Raw genomic sequence first — 20136 nt, forward strand, 5'->3', positions numbered from 1 at the left:
GTTAACATGCAAATTAAGAACTTCATAAAATCAAAATAACTCCTCTGTATGGCACACTTCCTTTTCTGTTACTAAAGAATCAGGCAAAAATTCCCCAAGCTGACATAAGGAAAAGCCTATTTTATTTTTCACCATCAGAGTTTCCCCACCACAATCAGTTTCTTCCTCTTATTTATAAATATAATACGTATAATTTTATATAAATATATACATAAAGTATATATATATATATATATATATATATATATATATATATATATATATATATATATACACACACGGTATATTGTACTGTATATATATACTTTATTTACACTATATTGCCAAAAGTTTTGGGATGTCTGCCTTTACATGCACCTGAACTTTAGAGTCCAGTGGTTTACACCACTGCATCCGACGCTTTGCATTGCACTTGGTGATGTAAGGCTTGGATGCGGCTGCTCGGCCGTGGCAACCCATTCCATGAAGCTCTCTACACACTGTTCTTGAGCTAATCTGAAGGCCACACAAAATTTGGAGGTCTGTGGCTATTGACTTCTGTGCATGTGCGCCTCAGCATGCGCTGACCCTGCTCTGTGATTTCATGTGGCCTACCACTTTATGGCTGAGTTGCTGTTGTTCCCAATTGCTTCCACTTTGTTATATAATTCCACTAACAGTTGACCGTGGAATATTTAGTAGTGAGGAAATTTCACGAATGGACTTATTGCACAGGTGTCAACCTATCACAGTACCACACTTGAATTCACTGAGCTCCTGAGAGCGACTCATTCTTTCACAAATGTTTGTAGAAGCGTCTGCATGCCTAGGTGCTTGATTTTATACACCTGTGGTGGCCATGGAAGTGATTGGAACACCTGGATTCAATTATTTGGAGGGGTGTCCCAATACTTTTGGCAGTATAGTGTATATGGCATTACCATAATTTATTGACATTTTTAAAACAAATAGTGCTGGCTTATTTTATGCATTTTGCACTATTAAAAAAGTTGTGCAAACCTCCATGGGCCTGCAGGAAGTAGGAAGGAAGTTCTCCACTACGAATTTGATGCCATTTGAAAGTAATAACAAAGAGCCACGCAAACCCGGACCACTTACGTCACTGCAGCGCATGCAGTTTGCGTGCATGTGTTTTCACACCTCTAAACTTAATAGGAGCTTGTTTTCACACCCCTAATGAACAGGAAGATTGTGAGATATTTTGGTGGTTGAAAAGGAAGCGTGCTCTGCAGCACAAGAGCATGAGATGCAGTGACCCGTTAGAGGGGTTGTGTCCAAATTATTTTTTTTTTTATTTGATGAGAACTTACTTATCGACAATTGATGAGGTATATTTTGTTGGTATATAGTTGTATAATATAAATACACAGAATTCACATTCACAGAAATGCTTCACCTGCCATGTTAGCATTGTCCTTTGACCTGTATGTTCTTTGACCCCTTATGAATGACTAACAACAACTGTGAAAATAATTTACTTGGGTGTAACGCAAATACTAAATGCGTTGTTTTAAATATCAATCCTGCTGATCATGTTCTTTATTACACTCCGCTCATGTTAATATTAAAATATTCACCCAGGAACACTCGGTAAGATGACGTAAAATTAGAACAGCCTTCTATCTTTACCGTTTTGACTTCTTTGCTTGCTGTTTTGCTATTATTCTCATGCACTGTTTTGAACAGCCAATCAGAGTTCTCTCCCTTACCAATGTTCTCTCTCACCGATTCTACATGCTACCCCCCCCCCCCCCCCCCAAAAAAAACAAAAACAAATTTTGACAGCGTCCAACTAGAGCCAACTTTGTGGAACACACAAAAAACTATTTAAAAAAAACAAAAAAAACAAAAAAACAAAAATGTTGCCCGACGGCCCATCACCAGCTTGGTGCGTCCCAGGCTTAAGTTTCAGAACTTAAATCCTCCTTGTTAGTCCAAAAACAGCTTTTATTGTAACCAAGCCCAGATAAAGACTCAGTGACTACGTTTACATGGACAGCAGTAATCTAATTATTGACATTATTCTGAATAAGACAATATTCTGATTAAGGCGTTTACATGAGTTGCTTTTAGAATATTACGTTCATGTTCCCGTTTTACATGTTACAGAACATAGCGCGATTAATGGTACGTCATTACGTCGCCATGCTACGCTGTTCGACGTCCAATCATAGCGCAACTTTTGTGGGTCTGTTAAAATCAATGGGCTCAGGCAACCCGCCGTAACTTTACCTGCGGGTGTCGCTGTTGGACAGTGTTACTTTATAAAAACGAGTGATTTTTATACTTTTTAATGTAATATATATATATATATATATATATATATATATATATATATATATATATGTTGTTTTATTTTTGAAATATTATATATTGTGTCTTTCAGTTTTTCTTTAAAGAGACACTGCCCATCTTGCCTCCTTCTTGACAGCCTACATTTCGAATAATAGCTTTGATTAATGATGAAAATTAAGGTTTCAAAATCGTGATTGTTTGGATTGTTTTTTTCTGCCGTTGAGCCAAAGGCATTCACTGAATGGCCTTATGGCTCGCGAGCCTAGAGGTTCCCGACCGCTGTTGTAAGCAAACAATTATGAATCTGGGATTACAGATACAAACTTATTGTATTTTACTTTTACAATGAGCAGAATTATTACAACATACAATATATAGGAGGCCGTGTCAGAGTGAGCAGTCAAGCGACATACGCCCCATAGCAACACGTCATGGCAACGACATTTCAGACTGACAGATACGTAAAAGATATATGGGACATTTGAGCGCTTTGTTACTGTTTTGTACGCACTGTTATTTTAATAATAATTCAAATTCTGTTTTATTTGTCACAATATTATTGATGATTTTTGAGAGGGGCACTTTTGATTTGAAAGGGCAGGGGCTCGAGACGAGGGGCTCCCCTCTGCACTTGCCTGGTGTGTGTGTGTGTGTGTCCTGTCACAAAATGCGGCGAAAACTCCTAGACGACGTTAATAGTTAGATTAAGGTGTGTACATGTCTACAATGCACTTAGATAATGCGACTAAAATCGGCATACATTTTTGTTTAATTTGAGTATGGCTTTAACCGGATTACGGTAATTAGAAATCGATGTTTACATAGTTTCTTAATCAGAGTATGGTCTTAATCAGATTAATATCGGAGTATTGTTATCCATGTAAACGTACTGATTGTGGAATATGCCTATAGACAGGTTAAAGGCCGCCTCTGCAGATGAAAATCAACGCTTACTTCATCATTGCAACTTTGGCCCCGCCTACTGGCATGTTAGTGAGATGACAAGGAGAGACTACAAATAAAATTACCTTCCAAAGGATCCTAATGCTAGGAATGTGGTTATTTATTTACAACAGTGTGAATATCTCAGTTGAGCATTATTTATTTATATTCGGTGCATTTCACTGTGGATTCTTTGGTAAATCAGTCGGAATTACAGCACTTTTACGATTTGTAATGCGAAAACGTGTAAGTAACCGTGTTAATTCTAATGCCTGATCTGTGGCCAGTGATTTCTGATATCTTAGAGTCAGATGTTATTTGTCTATGTGTCAGTAAATCAAATCAGTGACTAAACAGTCAACTTCATATTGTTTCTCTTAGCCTAATGAAAATAATAAACTGTGATTAAATGATATATAGAAAGCGATCAAAGAACGCTCCCTTTGGAATCGCTGGAGCTGTCAGTGACTGAGTTCTGGACTCTAGCCAAAACTCGTTATAATCAACAAATCTCTTAATTACAGTGTGTTTGCACTGTTAATTATAGTGAAATCATTTTGTTAGTGTGAAGAAATCGAGCTGCAATGACGAGATCACTGCATTCATGTGGACAACATGTCTGTGATCGGCTACAACGCTCATCACTGCAACCTTTCATGTCATGATCTAAATATAATGCATATGCAATCAACACTTTTCAAACTTTTAACCTTGAGAGCTGTAATAGTAAATACTTGCTAAAAGTTTTTGAGAGTTCAACATGTAATACTTGGCTATTTCATATGCAAAGATGTCAGCCAATCACAGCAGACACGCCCCTTCAAACAGAGAGTTCAATTTAGAGGGCTAAAACCAGGGAAAAACGCCTTTTTATTTCTAAATGTACCATTTTTTATGTAAAAATCATACTAACATAGTGCACCACATGAAACATTATAAAACAATGCAGTTCATGAACACTTTAACCATATTCTATTTTACAAATCTTTTCAGCTCCTGTGGCATGATGGCACACATCACAGTCACTTTACTCTCTGCAGATACAGCAGGTCTTCCGACTATTGTTTTCTTGTATATGAATGAGTATTCTGACATTCTACTCATTTGATATGCTAATTGTGACTTTTGGGGGACATTTATTTATTTAATGTCATCATAAGTGCAACATTATAATTTGCAATTGCAAATGTATATCTCACAGTGAGACTTTGTATCTCACAATATGACTTTATATTAAACTTTATCCCAAAAGGGATGTCCGGAGGGGATATTTGTTTTTAACAACCCTGCAAGTTTGATTAAATCATCATTTAATATTTCAAATATGAGGGAAGAACAAAACACTGAACTTGATTAAGTGACAAAAGTATTTGGCTAATAAAAGCAATCAACTATAGCTTGAGGTTTTATTTTACTATGCAGAAAAATGCATATAAAAACAAAAAGCTCACAGGTAAAAGCATACTTTGACTACAACATAATCAATTATTAATATTTAGTGGTTCTCTCTTGTTTGTGCATGTTTCATTGCGTTACCACAAATAAATCAATTGACTCCGAGCACAACTACACGATATGCTTTCACATTCTTTTACCAATTTTAACAATATTTGAATAAATGTTGATGTCAATTTTCCTAGGCTGGACATCACTTTTGGCCACCGTTGCATATCCCAAAATGTGATATAAATATAAAAGAAATCATAAAAATATCTCACTTTGTACTTTGCACGTGACTAAACTTTGTAATTGGGAATTTATTTCTTCGAATTTTTACTTTATATCTTAAAATATAACTGATTTTAAGCTTTTTCTCTATGTTTTATTTTCATATAAAAGGCAAAAAAGACAACGTGACCTTCTTGTTTCCTCGATTATCGTTCTTTTGGGACATTGTCGAATTGAAATCCTCACGTACTGCACAGTTTTATGCCTCCAACCTGTCAAAACTTGATACTTGCTCTCTGGGACTCTGATTCACCCTATCCGAGGCAGCGTGCGGTGTTGTTTTTGTACGAGGCTGCATAGGAGGGCTCTCTACCCTCCCCCGCCCCCCTCCAGTTCCTCTTGTGGGCCAAAACACAGACGTCATCGATTTCTTCACAGACTGCTTTCAATCACATTGATCAAAAACGCAGAACCTCATTGTTAGGATTTAAACTCTGCGACCCCTCTGATGGAAAAACAAACTATGGTTGATGTTTTAGCTAATTATGTCATGCGGAGAAAGCCAAAACTTGTGGTCGTCCACTCTAAGATGATCTTTCCATGTAGGGTGGCATCTTCTGGGTACGCAGTGAGTGTGTATGTCTTGTGCATGTCTGAAAGAGAAAGAATTTCAGAGGACAGAAGGAAACAGAAAGAGAGAGAAGACAGACGGGCAGGATGTACATCTGAGCTGAATTAGAGTGAGCTCATTGTGTACGGCGTAGGGTTTAATAGTGCGTTTGGAGAGGAACGCCCAGGCCCTGCTCCTCTCATTCCAGCACCACTGTGTCATCCTCGTCCGACACACACACACACACACACACACACACACACACACACACACACACACACACACACACATGCAGAAACGAACACATACTCCTGCAAAGAGAGAGAGAGGGAGAGTGAGAGAAATGCCCTCAGAGCAGACAACAGGAAGACAGGAAGAGAGGGATCAGAAGACAGGGGTCCTTGATTGAGAATATGAAAGGATGGAGAAGGGGAAGAGGAAAGAATCTGGTGTGCTGGATAGACAAGAGAAAACCAAGTGATCAGGTGGACATGAAAGACTTTAATAAAGTATTTTATATGGATAGAAGGGACAGCTGTACCTTGGAGTCCATAAGTCTGAGATCACAGAAAATTTTGGATTCAAAATCAAATTTAAAACTTAAAAAAGTAAAACAAAGAAATGTTATAAAATGTTGAATTATTTACTATACTGCACTACTAACAAATTCAATTTGAACACAAGGATATCTTTATTGAATAATCTTCACAATCACAGTTCTTTACTTTTTTATTTTTTTATGATGGCTTCTCAGCTTTTGTGGCATTATGGTTGCAATCACGTGTTCTTGTTTGCATTGAAGCATAAGATGCTTTTGGGATTCCCGAATGATTAGCAGGTTTTACCCAAACTTGCCCAAATTTATGCTGATCATTTGTAGTGTAATTTGCAATTTGCAAAAAAGGGAAAAATAATTAAACACTTAGAGCTCTTGGTCTATTGGACACCACTATAAGTCATTAGAAAAAACACTGTTGTGGTACCATGATTGTTCATGATGGTACGAGATTGTAATATCATATTTTTTTATGTATGCCATGGCACTGTAAGATTATCATATGCACATACCATGCTATTACAGTTAAAAAAGACATACTATGTTTTCATGACATATTTTTTTTATGGTAATATCATTATACATTCTTTTAAGAATGTGAAGTAGCCTAAAACATTGCACATTATGTGGTTTCACAGATGATGAACAAGTGACACATTAAAGTCAGCATGAAGCCCCATTTGAAACCGCACCAGTTTTTTCTCCATAATTTGACATATTTCCAAATTAAACTGGATATTCAGTGTGAAAAAATTGAAATATAACAATAACAATGCTTAAATGCTCAAGCTCTTTAAGGTTTGGTGGGTTCCGATTGACTGTCAGTGTTTTTAAAGGTGTTGTAACTAATGCCGCGTTCCAGGCAACCCGTAACCCGTGTTTTTCCAACCTTCTACCCGTAAAAGTGCACTGGAACGGCAGTCAAACCCGTGACTTCCCACCCGTGATCTCGTACTAGATCGATGTACTCCCAGTTACGAGTTCTGACGTCACATAGCCCGCGAAGCAACAATGGCAGCCCCCATGGACGCTGTGTTTATGAAAGTCGTACATTAAAAACAAAATATAAGGAATTGCTCTAACGTTATTTAGCCGCAAATGTTATGCATTATCAGCAGCTTTTCTAGTGTTAGCTAGTTTTCAGGCCATTGAGTGCAAGAATAAATGAATACCAAATACATTTCCAAATATCCAAATAACGTAAAATAAAAGGTATAACAGCTTCTCTTTCCTTATGCGCCGTTATTTCTCCTCCGTTTCCCTCAAATAAGCAAGGAGTAAGCACCTTTGGCGGTATAATTTTTTGTAAATGAGCATAAGCCCCGTACGGTTCCCCATTATTTGTTTACATCTAGCTACCGGCAGTTTGGCGTGACTTTGCCTGGAACGCTACAAAGTCGTGAGTCGTGGTTAGAAGTCGTAACTTACGGGGTCAAAAACCTGCCTGGAACGCAGCATAAGAATGACAGCTAGTGGTTGAAATGGTTACTGCAGTATAAATTCAAAATATTGTTTGCCCCGCCACCTCCTCCTCAGACTCGACGCTCACGTGGGTTGCCAGTTTGAGGACATGCAACAGGAACAATTGGAAATGGAAGGTGAGGAGACTTACGTTGATGATTACGCGTTTTGCTTTTTAGATGGATGCCGAGCCTCTTTAGGTCGGGTAGAATCTGCAATCTATGACCAAGTTTGTTTGTTGGCTTCCATGGCAGAAATACGCTTTATCCGCCAACTGGCAACCTGTGGTGTCGAAATACTATTGGGTAAACTAGCACAGACCAAAACAAAAACAGACAATCCGACACGGAACGCACATTTCAAAGTAAAATAACTGGCTGTAGGATTGTTTTTCAGAGAAACGAGTATGTGAATTTAACATGTTTCCTAAATATCTGCAAACATATTATGGTATTTTTATGCTTTAGTACAGTCAAAAATGTACATACCTTTGATCATTCATTAGCAGCTTGGAAAAAAAACGATGTGAAAGTGATCCCAACAAAATCTTTCTTCTGTGTCATTACCATTATAGTTGTGGTGTGGACTTCCATATCCACATAAAATTAGAATGATTAATAAACTTCATAATTACGGTTATTGTAACAATGATCGTCCTTGGTGTGATCGGACCTTAATTACAAAGGATGCTGGTAGAGTGTTTTACAATAAAATACTATTTCAGTCTTCTCCGAAATTGTATGTTTAATTCAATGTGCTACTTGCTGTTTCTTACTAATTATTTGTGAAATTTACTTGCAATTTCTGAGTTTCTGTGTGTTTTAAAGTTAATCCAGTTTTTTGTGAGTGTATGTTCCTTTGCCTTTCCTTTAGCCGTTCCTTTGGCTAAAGGCCCATTCCCACCAAGAACGCTAACTATAAAGATAACTATATATATATATATATATATATATATATATTATATATATTATATATATATATATATATATATATATATATATATATATATATATATATATATATATATATATATATATATATATATATATATATATATATATATATATATATATATATATATATATATCGTTTTAACTATACAACTATAACTACCTACTATAACACACCAGCGGACGATATTCTGTTTATTCTAAGTGCATACTTGTCTGTCACTTTAAATGCTCAAGCTCATTACAGCAGGATGGATTCTGATTGGCTGTCAATGTTTTTATCGCTCATCAGCTGGATAAAATCATTCTGAAAGTGATTCCAACAATATCGTTTCTCTGCACCGCTATTGTTATAGCTGTGATGTGAATTCTGCTATCTTTAACATTGAGAACAATTTTTAGAACTATATCTTTATAGTTATCTTTATACTTATCGTCCTTGGTGTGAACAGGCCTTAAAGGGGTCATAACACACAGTTTCTGCCAATCTCATGTAAATCTCAAGTACCTATAGAGTAGTATTACATCCTTCATGTCTCCGAAGAGTCTTTAGTTTTATCATATTTATAAGACAGATACGCTGTACCGATTCTTTCCGAAAACAGCCGAACTTGTGAAGGCGTGCAGTGTGTGGAGCTAAAGAGTCACTCACAAGCACAAACACACACACAATACATCATTGCATTATCCCTGGATAACTTTCGATTCACTATAGGCTACATTTGTGTTGTATATTACACGCCGATTGCCAACAAAACACAGACAATTGAGCAAGTTTCACTCTGACATGACCGGGAACAAACAAACACACTTGCTGCTATGGAAAAACAAACTGCATCCACTGTTTCCTTAACTCTGGGTTATTATGGGAAGCTGAACAAGGTTATCTTTCCCTCACAACCAGAAACGCACTTCTTTAGCGACATTGTTGATTTCGTGGTCTAAATGACAACACTGTGGAAGGCTTCCGTAAACCGAACGAAGCACATTAATGTGTGTGCATGCACTCATCTGGGAGAAGTGCCCATACAAGCAATTCCACCCTTTATGAAGTCATACTGGGCCATACTCTGAAAAAACTTTCCGAAACTTGTTCGAATCCTGAAGGAGTGTATTTGGAACAGAAATACTCCGTCATACGTCCAACTAATTTTTGGTCCCCCCCCCCCCTTAAAGAGTGTTATCAATAAGCCATGGGAAGGATTCAAACCATGTTGCTCTAAGTGTGATGAATTTGACGGACAGGTGGGGGCGGAGCCTGAAACCTCCCTCATTCAGTCATGCTGGAAGGCTCTCAGCATAGTTTCACTCATGGGAAGAAACAACTGGCTGGCCCTGAGCCAAACCACTCTCTGTTTGTCTGTCTCTCTCTCTCTTTCCCCCTCACACTGTCTTTCTCTCTTAGCCGGCAGCGATGAGAGATGTATCCGTACATAATTGGGGCTTTGTGGTGAGCCGTGCCATACTTGCTTGCCCTGAGGTATTCCAAGATAAGTCTCTCGCCGTTGTTCTCAGTGACAGACTTTGACTTTACTCAGGCCTTCAATCTATGTCACCGCGCAGCCTGTCAATGAAGTCCCTCATTCGAATGGCGCTTTTTCATCGCCCCATCCCCACTGGTCTTTAATGAGACTCAGGCCCTCACGGCACTTCTCAGCTTGATTTATTTGATCAAATTCATATGATTCTACCCACTCGGCAGTCCTTGGGCCCGTGGCAAGCCCGTTCTCTCTCTCTCTCACTCTTTCTCTCTGAGTGTGATTAAAGTGGTAAATCAGGGGCAGGTCCTGTACTGTGTTTACTCGGAGCGCCAGGCAGCTGCAAGCTGTTTGGCCTCTCTCTGTTTCTCCCGCTGTTTAGGCCCATTGCCATGGAGACCGCACCACCGTCTCCCAGCGGCTGGAACCATGCCCTGGGCTGTTTTGGTTACATTCACACAGCGAATGTAAAAAAAAAAAAAAAAGAGAAACGTTTTTGCACCATCGCTGCTGCAGTGTCTGCTCAAGTTAGTGTGGTGCAATGAGTAAGAGAGAGAGAAAGAGAGAACATGGTATTCAGAGAGAGATGGTGAGAGAGTGTAGACTTAAAAAAAGAGATAGATGGGGAGAGGGTTGTGGGGGGGGGGGGGGTGCAAGAAGCCAAGAGCATTACATCATTGCTGGAATGGAGTCAGAAGGGAAGGATATGAGTCAGTGGGCTGACTGTGCCTGGCTCTCTCTCTCGCTCTCGCTCTCTTTCTGGCTCTCGTCTCTCTCCCTCAGCGAAGTGCATGATAGTCAAGACTCTTACACTGAAGTCACTTCAGTTGGGCATGTAGCGATGGATGAATGTGCTTATAGTTGCGTTTAAACAGCGTTACACTTTATCATTTCTCCTACTCATTAGGGTTATAAAATGTTCTTAGGACAGCAGTCGAAAGGTTGAATGCAACATGTATTGTTTATGTAAAGATTTTAATTATGTGTAGAATCAAATTTTCTTGAATTCTTGGAATTCCCCAGATTGTGTTTAAGAATGCATTGAATGTTACTATCCAGAACCATAGACAGTAAAAGAAATGGACACAGCGACCCCATAGACTTCAACGGAGAAAATTGAAGTCAGTTAGAAGCACTCACTTCCTGATGGCTGAGCGTACTGCGCAGCCTCAGACTGAGCTTGACGACGTAGATGTGACGTGAGAAACCTGTCCGACAGTGGCAAGTCTTCTAGTAGTTGTGCAAAGTGAAATCTGAATCACCGAATCTTGTAGAGACAGAGAGAGTGAGCAGGAGCAACTTTTGATGAATCAAGCAGGATTTGCGACATCTCTATCTGCGTTTATGCCTCCATGTCCCCTCGATTGCCTCATAGACAGTAAAAGATTGCCTGCGAGCTTCTCCTCTGGTCTATACGGTACAGCGCGATGGAGTCGTGCTTACTTTTTACAAAAACGGCTTCTACGGGGCGATAGTGAAAGATACAAGGTAATGGAACATTTTATACATTGTCGTGTTTGTTTAGAAATAAACAATGGACAAATGGAGTCTTTAAACGCCTCAGTTGTAAAGATATTCATTGTCAAAGTGAGGCCAAAATGAATGGGAGTCAATGGGATGCTAACAGGTGATGGCTTGGTTAGCAATGGCTGCCCCTATGGAAGGTACGCTCTCCGGGGGCTGGATTACCGCCTTGTCCAGATCTGAGAGTCTTAGTATATATTTTTTTAAAAGTCTAGATTATGTTCTGTATTGAATGTATGTTAGATTATGTATTGAATATTAATATCCAGAATACCCCCCCCCCCCCAGATTATTTCTAGAATGCATTGAATATCTTTTAGATTGTATTCTATAATTTACTGTGATTATGCTTATACTTACTATGATTATGAAATATTATGTTTAGAACAGCCGTTGAATGCTGGTTTGAATTATGTGTAGAATCTTTAATTTTGCTGAATTCTTGGAATTCCCCTCTAGCTTGTATTTAAGAATGCACTGGATGTCACTCTCCAGAATAAAGAAACGTTTTCTCTATTTTTAGGTCTAGAATGTATTGAATATAACTATCAAAAATGCACAATATTTTATCTTTTAGATTGTATTCTAGAATGCTTTGGAATTTGGAATCCTCCAAACTTTAGGATGTTCTCTTTAAGATTAGGTTCTAAAATGCGTTGAATATGTCAATAGCCACTATCATTTCTGATAGAAACTATCATCTTCAAGAATCATCTTCTTTTTAATTCTGTTCTAGAATGTGTTTGTGTGTCTATGTAACGCCTATAAAACTTTGATGTAAAATCTTGCATTCTTCAAGAATTTTCTCTGATTCTATTCTGAAATGCATTGCATATATCGTCTAGAATTTGCAGTCTTCTAGATTTAGGCCTCGTTCATTAAAAACAAGCTGAATGAGTGAATCATTCTCAAAACTATTCTTGCATAAATGGTTGCACTGGATTGTATGTGACAATTCACATAACAGTCATTTTTACAAAAGATTTTAAACAGAAATTCTGCTTGTGTTTCATGATTCATATTCTGTATTAGAATTAATCCTTGTAAATGCTTGAACAAATCACTATGAGACTTTAGATTGTCCTGTGATGCTATAACCCTATCCGCAAGGAGAACATGAAGTGCCCTCTCTAGACTTGAGGCTGTCAGTGATGTTGGGTTTGATGTCTATATAGCTCAGAGAGAGAAAGGTAGTGGAAGATTCTGCTGAAATAAAGAGAGAAAAAGAGAAAAGACAGTGAAGAATAGAAAGGGAGGAGTGATGTCATGTTGGAACAGGGAGACAGTGTGTGTAATGTGAGAGGAGAGGGTCAGAATTGCACTGTGTGTCCGTATGCCCACCCCTCACCCTCCGGGGGTCTTATTATCTCCTCTGAAATGACAGCCTGTCATTAATGCAAAATATACAGTACACCGCTAACACAATCACAGACAGTCATGCACTTGATGTACACCCACATGAGCAGTATATCGGGGAGTATGGAAAGTTTTTGTCTGTTCTGATATTTTGCTACTTTCATAACAGGTTTATTCTTTTCTCTGTTGACACTCTTTATTTCTCTCTCGCTGAGGAGCAGGTGAACGAGTTTGGCAGGGAACCTGTATAGTATCTAAAGCGCCTTTCTTCCCGTTGGCCAGGTTGAGCTCTTAATTAGGACTGTTTCCTGTTCGCTGAGTTTTAATGTGCAGCGGGACTGGCCCATGGAGAGTTGCCCCGCTTTCTGTTTCCCACTCGCTGAATGGCGGCTCAGAGCTGAGCTGTGGCTGTTCTCCACCACAATAATGTAAATCCTTTTTTACCAACTAAATTCTTTTATTACACTAGAAACCAAAAGGAAACTAAGTCTGGCTGCATCCTAGAATGCATAAAGTAGGCAAAAATCAGTATGTGGAACAAGTAGTATTTATAAATTCACAGTATTCATAAAACAATAGACAAAATGTATCCACGTAGTTGCAAAGTGTGCATCCTGTAGACACTTTACTATCCTATGAGGACATGGGAGAGGAGTTGTGACTGGCAGTGAAGTGACGCAACTAATGCTGGTAGTTTGCATGACAATGACAATGTGGCGAATGTAGCCTAGTAGCTACTATGTTCGGATCACATTCTTACTACACACATTTAGACTGTATAGAACATACTTTTTAATGGTTGAAAAGTAAGTATTTATTCAATAGTTCACTCAGGTAGTGATTTTGCAGTCTCTGTGTTTTGTGGTGGTTATTAAGTCCAGGTTTTCTATTATTAGCGGAATGCTAATGTTGTTAGCATCTTTTTTTGCTAGTGATGCTAGATTGAAGGAATAGTTCACTGCAAAATGAAACTTCTCTCATTTTATACTCACCTTCATGTCATTTATTTTTACTTTCTTTTATCGTGGATCACAAAAAGAGTGATTTTGCAGGATATCCTAGCGGTTCTTTTTCATATAATGAAATTGAATGAGATTGGGGCTGTCAAGCTCCAAGTATGACAAAAAAAAGTCCCAAAAAAGTCGTTTATATAACCTGTGAACTATTCCAGGCATTGTGAACCTGAATATAATATAACGCAAATTAGATTAGAGGCGAGGTGAATATTTCTAGCAAATAACAATTTCAGTTTGGGTCTGTTACTCACAAAGCTATTGGATGGACTTGTAATACAAACATGAGGAAATGGAATGTTATTGATGTTGATGTAGTTATTTTTTGTCAATTTTGGAGCTTCATTGTATGGAAAAGAGTTTCTACCCACATTAAAGCGAATGTGAGTTTCATTTAGGGGTGAACTATTCCTTTAAAAAAATGAGCCAAATCTCAGCTGGGTGTGTATATGTGTGTTTCAGAGATGTGAGGTTGTTAAGCATGTGATGGATTGGTGTGTTAGACACAAATGACAATATGTCAGAATGTTAATGACCGTATGTGTGTGTGTGTGTGTGTGTGTGTGTGTGTGTGTGTGTGTGTGTGTGTGTGTCTATACGTACACAGTAATCATGCAGTGTAAATGCTGCTATTTAGGCCGGATAAATACAGGTATTTGTTCAGGTGGGGACCCCCTCCTTTCCCTTTTAGCTGTCCGTCAGCCCTCCAATCAGAACCAAATAATGCTTGTCATCTGAGGCTAAAGGTTATTCAGACAAGCTGCGTTTCTCCACGCTGTGGTGGTCCAAGCCCATAGGACGGCATAATGGTGAAGTTAGTGAGTGCTATATCTGACACATTCTACCTAAATATCAGTGCTGTCAGGGGAAGTGTAACGCTGGAAGCTTTATGCCAACCCGGAGAGGAAGTTGTGTGGTTGGTGTTTTGAAACTGCACTGTGTCTGAGGTTCTGGTTCAGTGTATCGCCTGTATTAGAAAACATTTTATAGATGTTTATTGTATTATGCTATTAAACTCTCTCGCGTGTTTGCAGACTTCACTAACTGTGAGAGAGATTTGCAACAGGCTGAATCTTTTTGTATTCATCCATACCCACGTTTTTATCGAAGCACACAGACTTTGATCAGCCTTAAGGAAAGAGTTCCATTGAATGTTTGCTGGATCTTGATCCATTGAAACATCCATGAATGAAAATAGAGGACTTTTCAAAAAATTTGGCACGTTTTTTTAAACTAGATTTTCAAAAATAATTTTCCTCATCATAGACACTTTTATATTATACATGACATATTGTATGGAAAAGAGCAATTTGGACATTCTGCTAAACATCTCCTAAATATCTCATAAGGAAAAAAAAAGGCTCATGCAACAACACGAGGATAAGTAAACACTAACAGAATTTGCATTTTCCGTTGCTATGCCTTTAAGTAAGACAGAAAGAGGGACTGAAAATTCTTAGGAACTCTGACAAACCGCAACGAGAACTGAATTCATACAAATTCCTAATAATTGCGAATGTTTAGTGTTTGTGACGTCAGTTTCCACAGAAGTTTCATCTGAGGAAATAGGCTTATCTCACAAATTTTTCTTTCTCTTTTGATTCTTTCTTAGGCCAGTGCCTGGTTCTCTTTCCTCATTGCTGCACCTGAGGAACAGACAGCGACAGCCACTGCCGGCCTCCATGCCTGGCACACTGCCTGACCCCACTATGCAAGGATCGTCTGCTGTTCTGATGCCTGTGAGATCATAAATACACACACAATGCATTTGCACTTCCCAGTCGTGGTTTTTCGATGCCTCTGACAACCGAAACGCATTAATACGCGCACAAACTCATCTTTCATGCACCATTCTCATGCTTTTCTCAGCAGTCTGCTTTAAATTAATGCCTTTTCCAGTGCCGTGGCCCATATCAGTGGCTGTTTTATCAGAAAGCCCATCAGCAGAGGTGTAATTTTCCAAAGCTCGATCTGTTTTAATTCTATTTCAGAAATGTCAATAGGAACCTGAATGCAGGCTGTGGAAGGAGTGTGTGTGTGTGTGTGTGTGTGTGTGTGTGTGTGTGTGTGTGTGTGTGTGTGTGTGTGTGTGTGTGTGTGTGTGTGTGTGTGTGTGTGTGTGTGTGTGTGTGTGTGTGTGTGTGTGTGTGTGTGTGTGTGTGTGTGTGTGTGTGTGTGTGTGTGTGTGTGTGTGTTTGAGCGAGCCACCCATATCAGGGTTCTAATGACACAACACATGTTCTCATTGTAACATAAGCCAGTCCATGTTGGCTATAGAGGTAAAAGCACAGAGTTGATTAAATTAAACTAGGACATTTTTTTTCTCTCGATTGACATCCCAAGAAAGGGGTGCAGGGTGGGGTGATATTTTTAAACAAAATATTCCTCCAATAATTACAGCGGACTGCTGCGCTTTCACCCTGCAATAGGTCATCAGGGGGTTGGAAAGGGGGGTCGGAGGGAGATCTTGGAGGTCTTGGGTAACAGGACCCCCAGTCTCTCAATCACACACGCACACACATTGAAAGTACCATTTTACAGTTTCCCTCACCTTAAACTGAACGTAAATCACCAGCGCACTCTTTGTATGAGTGCAAACATCTAGAACCTGAATTTCAGTCTTTTAGTCCCATTTAATTGAGACTTTCTGAATTAAGATATTCTGTCGTGCTCACAGAACTGAGCTTTGGTTGAGTTTGTGGTCTTGTTAATAGCCCTATTTTAAGCTTCACACTTCTGCAGTATTCAGCTTCCTCTCTTAGCTTCTCTTTGACTGCTGCTTTTCCCGCAGAGTTGCTGAATATGCATAAATACACACATAAAACCACATGCACATATTTACCTAGCTATCTAAATGTGATGCCAACCACTGACTTTTACATAAAGCTTTTTTAAATACTAAAGTGTGACCATAAACCTAAAATAACTTATAAATATATACAAATTAAATAATAAATATTTAAACGATAAATACATTATAAAGACCTTTTTTTAAGATTTACGCTGTCAAACGGTTAATCGCAATTGATCACGATTAATCACATCCAAAAGAAAAGTTTGTGTTTACATAATACTGTATATGTGTTTGCACTGTATATAATTATTATGTATATTTGAATACACACATTCATGTATATATTTAAGAACTATTTGCATGTATATACTGTATATATTTATATAATTTACATTATATATAAATATTTTATATATAAATATAATAATTTTTCTTAAGTATATACATGCCTGTGTGTATTCAAATATACATAGTAGCTATATATATTATGTAAACACAAACTTTTATTTTGTATGCGATTAATCACGATTAATCATTTGACAGCACTAATTAATAGTAATATTCCATTAAATAATCCTTACATATTTAAATTAAATAATTGATTAAGGATTGTTCAATTATTCCATTAAAATATTTACAGTAAGTATTATTCTATTTAATTTGATGGAATTTTACTATTAATTGAAATCTTAAAAAATGCGTACTTTTTTTGAGTGTACTAATATAATCTATTTAGATTAGATTTAATATTAGTATTAATTCATATTTAGTGTTTCTATTGAAATATTTTATCCCACTTCTCCCCTTGATGAAGGTTAAAGCTACTTTTTTATTATTACATATTGACAAATTGATTCTTAGCCATACAAACACTTATACATAAATACAAATTCATTTATTAATAATATTTAATAGTAAATACTTACATTATAACCATATAAATAAATATAAAATTGTGTTTTTAGACTAAAAACATATGAAAATATTATAAACCAAATTTCTCCTTGAGGAAGTTCCCGAGAGAAGATTTAAAGGGGTCATGAACCGGCTCTTTTTATTTTTTATACTGTTGTCTGAGGTCAACTTATGACGTTCACGTGTTTTTTACATTCAAAAACATCATAATGAATAAGTAATAGGTTATTTTCTACCCTGGTTTTGAGCCTCTCTCATGGAATGTTCGGTTTTTATGGGCGTGCCACACTGAAGACTTGGAAGTAAAAGCCCACTGCTATGATTGGATAAGATTTGCATATTACAATGAGCACGTGAGTACACGTGCGTAATTGTTTTGAAAGTGTGTGGGGAAAAAAGTGTGTGGGGGAAAGTGTGTGTCCGCGATTGTATTTTTCCTTCAAATATCAAATCAAGAGAGTGAACATCGTACATCAGGAAAGGAATGTTATTTCACTATTTAAGATATCCCGTTGGGCAGGCCGGTGATACGTTTTGGTAGCCCGTCTGGAAAATACATGGCCCCGGGACGTTGGGCTTTGCGAGCCCTGTCCCATACATGTCCGAGTCTGATCACGAATCGCAGAAAAATGAATGTTGTTACACATCAAATAAAGGATTCTCCAGCCTGTGACAGCGTGCTAAGTTATGTTCAGTTAGACACGTACACATAATCAATAGATATCAAACGATCTGTAACAATGCAATCCTATCACATATAAATATTTTTTTAAATATTTTACACACATAAGTGTGTTGCTTCATTCATTCATGTAATTTCATCCTGTCTGCGAATCCAGTCTCATGTTTACAAACGAATCCGTGGTTAAATGAAGGAACAAACGCGCAATGTCTTCCCCACGTGAGCTGGATATTCAATAAAAATAAAGTTCATCCGTGCATTCATAATATTGAAATCCGAATGAAGCTTATGCAGCATGCTTATTGCTTGGAAGTTCGATCCGGTTTAGCTCTCCGTAGGCCTATGTTATTTATGTTACATTTCTTGCACAAGTCGGTGGGCGGGGCTACAGAATCAGGCGTTCTTCTTCTTCTGTTGAGGCAGTGTTTCACCACACTCTGACGTCACAGCGTGGCACATTCTGAGATCGAGCGTTTGCTGGGCCTGGTGTCAATAAAAGCTTTTCTTTAACTAACAAGGAAGTTTTCAGCTCCGAAAATTACAGGATGAAAATGTATATATCAAAGGCTGAATGAAAAGTTGATTTCTCAATTCATGACCCCTTTAAACATTTAACTAGACATACTAGTTAGATTGAACTAATAGTAATGCTTTTCAGCAATCTTTTCCCCAAAGTAATGTTAAAAATGTACACACTTACATTGTAGCTTCCTGTGTAATTGCTTTGTTTTAACATTTTCAAAGTTATTTTGAAAATGTAATTTTTTATTCAATTTGTTTCATGCATTGATGTGTTTGATTCTAAAGTATTATATTCACGTTTGTGGGTACAGATGGAGAGGCAGATGTCTATGGGCTCCAACATGATGGGCATGCAAGGCTCCGCCCACAGCAACTCATGCTCCTCCCCTCATGTTCCATCCATGCACTCAGAGGCAAAGCTGGTGAGTCAGTCAGCGCACACACATCAACACACACACACACACATACACATATACGTGCATATTTTCCTGCTTGCCTGTCCTGTATGATTTGAATTATGTTCACTTTTATATTCTATTATTGTTACGGAACTAGTCAACCGTATAAGATGCACAACACAAGCACGTATAATCATAAAATAACTTCTTTCTGTTGCTCATATACATATGCACGCAGCCACACACACAGACACACACACACACACACACACACACACACACACACATGTCTTTCTCTCTTTTGCTCCAATGTATGCCAGCTTGTCCGATGTATATCTTGATGCCCTGACATACACTTGTGCCTGTGCTGCTTGTTAGCACTAGTTCTGCATGGTGGTGATCTCATCAGAAACAAAGCAACCAGTCAGAGCTCACGGAGACAGGGAGAACGAGAAAAAGAGGAAGAGAAAGAAACAGACTGGTGGAGAAAGCCTGATGGAGGGTCTATAGTTTTCTATAGGAATTGAAATAAAATAAATATTTGTTTTTTTACACATTACATCAATTTGTTCATATGACAAGACAAACTGATTTATAGTTCTCTAGTAGCTACAAGAATGTACTAAACTTAAACCACACCAAGCTGTTAGTGGCTTTGACTAAAGAATCATTCCAATCCCTTTATTTATTTTGTGGAAGATTCTCTCCATATAGTGAAGGTAATGGTGATGGGAGGTCAAAAAATGTCAAACTGTTTTTTTTTTTCCATTTCATACCTGTAAAATTTAAAGTAAAAAAGGTAGTAGTGGTTGCCAGAACTTTACCATAAAAAGTAGAGTAGCAACATTTTAAGTTTTGTGAATAGAACTTAAATGTACTGTAAAAATATATTTCATTAACTGATATAGTGTTAATATACCAAAGTACAAAAATTGTTTTGTAATTTTATAATAGACTGACCACACTCACACA

The 20136-nt window shown here is 37.8% G+C and overlaps 2 protein-coding genes across 2 annotated transcripts in view; one reads left to right on the forward strand and one right to left on the reverse strand.

Annotated features, from left to right (window-relative positions):
- Positions 1 to 20136, reverse strand: part of gtf3c6 (general transcription factor IIIC, polypeptide 6, alpha) — a 1355101-nt gene that overhangs the window by 956544 nt on the left and 378421 nt on the right. The window lies entirely within an intron of this gene.
- creb5b (cAMP responsive element binding protein 5b) overlaps positions 1 to 20136 on the forward strand; it is a 96628-nt gene that overhangs the window by 34257 nt on the left and 42235 nt on the right. The window contains exons 6-7 of the mRNA XM_079837520.1: positions 15466 to 15592; positions 19078 to 19188. Of these exons, the coding sequence (XP_079693646.1) occupies positions 15466 to 15592; positions 19078 to 19188 (238 nt within the window). The remainder of the gene's footprint in view (positions 1 to 15465; positions 15593 to 19077; positions 19189 to 20136) is intronic.

The sequence above is a fragment of the Gobio gobio genome (assembly GCF_949357685.1).
Source record: "Gobio gobio genome assembly, chromosome: 15".
Taxonomy (NCBI): Eukaryota; Metazoa; Chordata; class Actinopteri; order Cypriniformes; family Gobionidae; genus Gobio; species Gobio gobio.